Raw genomic sequence first — 7,852 nt, forward strand, 5'->3', positions numbered from 1 at the left:
CATTGTCCTCTTTGGGATAAATCAGATAATACAGATTCATGTAGATTCGAATATATTATTTAGAAGTCTTATTATTCTCTGTTTAGCTATGGTTATTTTAAGGTAATATAATTTTAATTTATTGGCTAATAAATACGAGCCATGATGGACAAATGCGGATATATTATATAGAAGTCCCATTTTCATCGTTCGGATGAATAAAATAGCTCAAGGAATTAGGCATAAATTAAGTCATGATTACGAAAGGCCTCAAGCTAAACAGTAACTAATCCATAACAAGAGACTTACAATATGCGACAAAGCTTTTACTTTCACAGCAGCTGAGCACTGACTTCGTCGAGCCAAAAGACGTCTATGACTTACTTAAGTCAGAGCCGCGTGTTAATAACTTTTTAGTCGTAGCATGCAAGCCCTCTACCAGAAATCGAGCTACCATTTGCAGGTGTGCAGGTGTGTGGTGTCCTTCACATGAATATTTTGCTGCGTGCTGGGCGCCAGATTAAAGTGACAGGCAGGCTACGCAAAAATAACACAAAAGGTGGTTAAGACCCTGTAAGTGTTTAAGTCGACAAGGCACTATGACTGCGTAACAAGGACGAGCGAAGCGTGGCCTGGGCCGCAAATAGTATTTGAGACATTTGCTGCGTGTTTATAGCGCTGTGAAATGAACATTTTGCAGGTGATTTAACAGTTATTAGATTTCTTTAGCCAAGCAAAAGTGTGTGCAAAAGCCCGTACAAGCAACGACCCATTTGGTAGGTTAAAGCTTGCCTTTTTGTAATTTTGTACAAAAGTTTTTATTTGATCACATCCATATTTGGCAGCCAGAAAGTATGCAAAACAAAATGTCAAAAGACATTTGCGCAAAAACAATGCACGAAACAATTGCCTGAGAAACTTTTTGGCCCAAAACTTTCCAACTACGAGCATGCACTGATTAAATAAAGATTTTTCCCAGGCACAAAACTTGGTCAACGGGAAGCGCAACGCAATCGTTTGAAAAGTAAATATGCAAATATGTTTATCAAAAAGTGTTGACACACGAGCACAAAGCGCCTAAAACTATGACTTGCATCCTTTTATTGCATTTATTTATGAGTTAAGACCAAATTGAAGGGCATTTCGCATACGATTTCAGCCCCAAAAACGCCATTTTTATGTTTATAATGTATACCAAAAATGTTCAAAGAAAACTATTTTAAAGTTTAACTTTCAGTTAAACCACAATTAATACTATTTTAAATTTGTACAAAGAAAAGTTAATAATTTGATTAAATAAAACACAGCTTAGCAATAAACAAAATTGTATCAGTTCAAATTGTAAAAATATAGTGAAAATAAAAAATAAAATATACATATATGTATATAATAAATGTATATATTGTATGTCCTTAATATTTTTATAATGAATTCGCCAAAGTAAGCAAATTGAAATATCCTCGTAATCGCCATGAATATTTACAAAAACATAGAAAGTTAAGCAATAAAAAAATAACATTTTATTTTAATTTTTTTAGGAAAATCTCATCTTAAAATTAGTAAAATATAATTTTAAGAATCAATAAACGAAAATAAAATAAGAAAGGCATAGCAAAATGCTGGCGATATCAATTTGCAGAACACACTCACTTGGGCATATTGAAATAGTGAACTTTTTGGCTTGTGCCTAATTATACAAACTCAAACTTAATTCAATTACAGCCCAGTTAGCCTCGGCTCTCGAGAGACAAAAGGTGTTGCCTACATTGCGGCGCATAAATATGCATTTCGCACTTGGCCACTTGTCGGCTTTAAATAAAATTTGTGTAAAGCACATCCAAAAAGTCTATGCTGGTCTACGTAGCCAAGTTGGGTACATTTCTTAATTAGCTTTATGAGTTTTCAGGTAAGCCACCTGCCGGAATTCCCATGTGTGCGGTCATCCAGGTGTTTAAGGCTAAACTTTTATTTTCTTTTATTTTGCCTGAGAAATTATTATGCAAAATGATATTAAAACTTTTTGAGTGATGCTTTTGTTCAACTTTGCCTGCTGAGCGGCACGCATGTGGGCGTGCATTGTGTGTGTTTGATGGGCAGAGGCGAATGGTGGCGGGAAGGGAGGACGGCGGTTATATAAAGTCTATCAATGGCAAATGCAACAATGGCCAATTTGTAGGCAAGTTTCTTGAGGCGCATAAATTACGCTTGGCCTCTAATTGGAGCAAAGCCTGCATAGAAATGACGGCGACAAGACTTCAAATCAAAATTCATGGCATCGGAGTAGAGGTCCATGAAGGCAGGAAACAAAACCGGCAAGGCTGGCAGGGCCAAAGTCTCAGTCTAAGGCTGTTTGCCATAAAAGCGAAAGGCAACAAGGCGTAACATGCGATAAAATTGAGTTGAAAACGTGTTTCAAATCTAAAATTAACAAACTGAAGCGCAACCAGTCAACCATTCAGTGCGTCAGCTAGTCGAGTCAGTCAGTCAGTCAGTCAGTCGAGTCTGTCTGTCAATCGCTGTGTCGCTAGCCCGCGACCCGGCCGAAGCCCAGCCTGCATGTAAATGACTTTTTAATGATGCCAGCCCCTGACAGGACACTGACTATAGCTGCACACTATTCCAGATACCTTTTACATTCGCTAAACAACTCGATTTGCTGCCATGCGCGTCCATTTCAAGTATTATAGTTTGCCAGCCTAATTGCTGACATAATTTTACACTTTAATAGTTTTTTCGTGTCCAGAAAGTAGCGACCTGTCCGCAACCTATCCAATATCCCAGTCCCAGACTCAGTTCCCGTCTGAGTTTGGGTCCCTGATATTGGTTTCATATGTAAATGAAGCTCTGATTAGCGCAAGTCATGAATTTCAATTTGTGCCTAATTAATTGTTGTTTTAAGTTCTTTGCGTGCTGATGGAGCTTGTTCAACATGCACCCATACCTGACAATCTATTTTCCCGCTTTTAATTTTTTTTTTTTATCCAACTACGTAATTGACATTACAATTGCGGACGGCTATCATTTCGAGTGGCTAATTGTGTTCACTTACATCTAATTACAGAATGGCCAATAGTAAAAACCTTTCATTAGAAACGACAAGTTGTATTTAAGTCTAATTATTAGTGTTCATTGTTATCCATTAGATAATTCCACAATAATCTAATAACATTTTTAGTCTACTGTTTCCGAATCGTTTCTTTTTCTTTAATTTAACTAAATTTAGACTTTTTGTTCAAGTAAATATTTTATAGTACAAGAGATTTGGAATTTTTATATATATTTATTAGCAGAAAAATTTCATAAATGATATGTTAATTAATTTAAAAGTAATAACATGTAATAAAATCGACGGAAGAGATATAACTTAACTAATGGTTAGGTCTTACATCATTATATTTTCGTTGGTTATCAAATGAATGCTATCACTTTCAGCTGCTCCCAGCCGAGCCCAGATTGCTCTGATACCATCATCATCAGGCACTCGGACGCCTAATGGTATGCTGTAAAATTATGCACTAAAGCATTTTGCTCGCGCATTGCAAACAATAATTTCGATTTCTATCAATGAAATTCCATAATGCGTCCAAAATCGAAAACCACTTCCCTCTACCCCCCACCCGCACGGCCCCCACCACATTAATACAACCTCCACTGCATGAACGCCCACTCACTAATGGAATTTCATGCTGGATATAGAGAAATTCGTGTGTTGTCGATAAAGACAAATCGTGTAGCAGACGCCGTCGTGCGGCTTGCTTGTAAATTATAAAATAATGTTGGTTGCAATGCCAACGCGTTCTGCTTTTTGTTTTTGCCATGGAGCTGGTAAAGGGGCGTGGCAATGGTGTTGGTAGCACAGGGCAATCGACTGCAGTTTTTATGCCAGCCCGGCTAAGTGGCACATTTTGGGCATAGCTTTCAGACGGCGGCACTGAAATGCCCGAGCCTGCGGTTACAGCGGCGACTCGGAAAGCAAAATTCTGTGTTTCGTATAGCCTGTCTAACCGTATCCATATAAAATACAACGAACTCCCGCCACGCCGCCAACTCGGGCACTGCACTCGACTGTTGCCGCTGTCAAATAACTGACATTACCTCTTGCCGACGTCGCAGCGTCGCGTCGCTCACGTTTCGTGACTTTGAACAATAAAAAATTTCGATTAGAATGTAAAAGCGGCAGCCGCACAACTGCAACGGCAATCAAACTCTAAGCGGGTGTGCCACAAAACTCTGGAAGAGACGTACGTCTAATAGCAAGAAAAGAAAAAAAAAAAACAAGTAAGAATCTGGACGCAAGCTGCCGACTAGGAGATACCCTGCACCCAGCTTACCCGCGCTGTCAACATCAAATTTTTATAGTCCAAAATTTTGCATTAATAGAGCGCATGGAGTTAGGCATCTAATACATAAAATATTTAGTATCTATGCATTTTCTGCCTATAGGAGAACATATCGGGAAAATAAATGTTTAATTCGATCTGATTGGCACAACGGTGTGCTGATCAAGATGGAGTCGAAGGTGCCCTCTTCTGTATGTTACATAGTTTTGCACACAAACCATCAACCCCTTCTATCCACTTGCAATGGACTTAGGGTACAAAAATGGCTAAATTGTATATTAATAGAAAATGAAAACAAGCATGTTTTTTTTTTTTTTAACTGCAACCGCGACAAGCGCAACGATAGAAAAACTGTTGTCTTTGCGATCCAAATGATTTTACTTGAATGCTTCGACCAGCAATAAATTCTATGGTATAGACAGAATGAGGTATGCCGCATATGTTAATTTCGCCTTTGGCATTGACTGGATTTCAATTAAAGAAATTTAATTTTATTTAAAAGTAAATTTTGAATTGAAAAAATTTATATAATTTTATTGGGCATTTTTTAAATAATCATTTTTCTATAATATAATATAGTATTTTACAAATTTGTAGTCTTCGCTGGTATTAACCGGCATTACCCAAATTAGGCTTTCTCTTTCCATTTGATGCCTCGATTTCAACCCTACCTTTCTACATTTACCTTCAACTTAATCAAAATAAAACCCAATACCCTGTAATATCATTTAAAATCTGGCATAGCAAGCAAATAGAATTGCAAATAACTGAAACAGATGTTTCCTTGTGTCCTCTGTCAAAAGTGTTGAAACTTTTCAGATCGTTTTTCAGTCTCATTCTGATTATTGTTGTGTACACATATACATACAGTTTTATTTGCTTTACAGTTTCTCTCCATTTTTCGAGTTTGAATAACGTATTCCCCAAGTTGGATCGAAGACTTTCAAGATAAGGTAGAGCTGCAGAGCTGAAGAGTTTGCATCTTTTAATTGGAATCCTTTCAGATCTTAAGAAATGGCATTTGTGGGTCGCATGAACAGTCGTGGCAAGTTTGTTGATTGTGAAATGTTCAGCGGTGGACGCTCTAAGGCGAATACGACACCCAATGGATCGTTAGATGAGGAGTTCGAAATGGGCACTCGGCGTACAAAATGCTCGCGTACATACATCAAGTCGTATGATCTTGAGCCGCGCCACTTGCTCTCTAGTCCTAGCACGGTGCGCTATGTGGGCCGCTCCGCATCGTCCTGCGAGCTCAACTCGATGGCCGACACGGAGATGTCCACACTGCGCTGCAGCTCACCGAGATCCTTGGAAACGGACACTGTAACACTGACACCCGAAAACAGCTCCGAAAATGGCTCCTTGTCTGATAGCAGTGGAGCAGTCGCTGCAACGGCCGAGAGAATAATGCCGCCGCCAAGACAACAAATGTTACTTAAGCAATACGAGGTGGAGGAGCAGCAACTGGAAAGAGGCTCCACAACATCCATGTGCAGCTGGGAGGAGGAGGAGGCCGTCTCCATGTATACGTCCATGGATAGTCAACCAATCGACGAACCCGAAACTCGGAGCTGCTGTGCTGTGCCGCTACTCGAACTTGGCTCGGACACAGCCTCCCTCTACTACGACCAGCAAGTGCAATTGGATCAATTAAAGCTGATGCGTCGCTCGAACGAGGCCTACGATAATTGGCTTTCGGGCAAGAAGCGGCAATACCAATACAAGCAGCAGGCAGCGCGTGAACAGCGCGAGCTAAAACAACGAAAGGAGGCACTGCGTCAACAGCTAAACGAGCAGCGGGTAAAGGAATGGTGTGAGCGAAAGGCACGCCAATGCAACGCAAACGCCAAAACTAGCACCAACACCAGCACCAACACGAACACCAACAAGCGCAGATCAAACACTGCTGCTAGGCCAGTTCGGCATCAATTGATGGATGAGACAACGGCGCAAAGGCACCTCCAGGGCTGGGAGTTGAAGAAGATGCAACAGGCGGAGCAACGGCGTCAGCTGGAGCAGCGCGAGCAGCTGCGAAAGCAACGGGAACAGCAACAGCGCAAACAACAGGCGGCTCTGGCGTGGCAGCAGTGGGTTAAGGGCGTGGCGCAACGCCCAAAGCCCGTACCACTTAATCAAGGCCTAAACACGCTGCGCGGCACAGTCTCCAATATCTACATTAATCCTAACCAGTGGGTGAACGTTAACGAAAAATCTAGGACCTAAATAAACAGTAAGCAATATTTAAAATAAATGAAACTCAAACTTTCATTTTATTCAAAATGCGGCTCTAATTATAAATGCTTTGGAAAAAGTCCAAAGATTCCTAAAGATGATACCATATGGCCCAAACTTTCATATGGATGATGAAATATCCACAAGGACATGGCTTCTTGTTGCTTTAGCTTAGATAAAATTAGTCATTGTCGAAATCTGGCTTCCGGAGATAGTAATATATTTAATCTAAGTGCCTAACACGCTTACATTATTCTCTATAATATATATCTATATCCAAGTGCAGTTCTGGTCAGCTATTACGTAATATATGGCACAACCTATTTAGCTTATTGAAATGTTTGCAATGCTTTAATAGGGTCAAGCTTAAGCTCATTAGCTCAACTTCACACACATAATGGCCTTTCTTGGAAACGCACTAGCTTACAGACAGGCCACACATTCAGGGTTCATTTGCCAGCTAGCTCTTGTGGACTTAAGGGTTGGGCGATTAGGCTTTGAGGCCTGGCTTCGGCACACTTGTGTAATCTTCATATTCCACACTAACACTTGCTATCAAAACATTCGTTGGCATTTGTATGCGTATCCTTTTCACAGGTTAACACCCACGCAAAAGAAAATAGCCTACGGGGCGTTTGCATTGGTTGTCTGTTTGCCAGCCCTTAGGATTTTGTGCAGCCAGCTTTGAGGTGCGTTCACACAGCAGATCCCTCTTAATTTGACTTTTGATTTAGCTAATTTAAAAGTCTGATTTCTACTCAAAATAGGCATACTTAACCTATTTGAGCCAAGACTGTTTAAACGCGAAATTTCATCAATTAATATTCGATCTAAAATCAGGCTTTATGGAAGCGAGCGCTGAAGAGAAAGCGCTGGTTCAAGCCGTAAACTTTTAAGGATACATTCTCCCAGTTTCGCTCACGTAATTTCTTAAAGTAAAACTAATTTCTATCGCCAGAAATTGAGCACTTCTAACTGATTTAATGACCAGGCTTGATGTAAGTTTTTGTTCAGTTCTCGGCTGCTCCTTTTTCGAACCTTAACTCCAGCTGCTGAAACGCTGTGAACTTGTTCACCTGTCGACTCAAAAGAAATGAAAGGCAAAAAAAAAAAAAAAAAACTGGAAATAAGTAGCTCATCGCAAGAGCACAGGAAATATACACAAAGTTATTTAATATGAAAATAGCGTGCAGCTGAAATTTTATTTGAGCTTCGGCTTGCCTGGCTGGCAGTTGGCCTTAAGCGATTTATTTTTGGGCTACATTATTCGCCCGAAGAAACATGGAAATTAAATGTGA

General features: G+C 40.0%; 1 protein-coding gene across 1 annotated transcript; it reads left to right on the top strand.

Annotated features, from left to right (window-relative positions):
• Positions 1-5,143: 5,143 nt before the first annotated feature.
• On the top strand, positions 5,144-6,578 carry LOC6628010 (coiled-coil domain-containing protein 34). Its single transcript, XM_002051379.4, has 2 exons — positions 5,144-5,272; positions 5,324-6,578. Exon 2 carries the CDS (start codon positions 5,334-5,336, stop codon positions 6,543-6,545), a length of 1,212 nt encoding a protein of 403 aa, XP_002051415.1. The 5' UTR covers positions 5,144-5,272; positions 5,324-5,333; the 3' UTR covers positions 6,546-6,578.
• The last annotated feature ends 1,274 nt before the right edge of the window (positions 6,579-7,852 follow it).

This window comes from Drosophila virilis, chromosome 4 (genome assembly GCF_030788295.1).
Source record: "Drosophila virilis strain 15010-1051.87 chromosome 4, Dvir_AGI_RSII-ME, whole genome shotgun sequence".
NCBI classification, from domain to species: Eukaryota; Metazoa; Arthropoda; class Insecta; order Diptera; family Drosophilidae; genus Drosophila; species Drosophila virilis.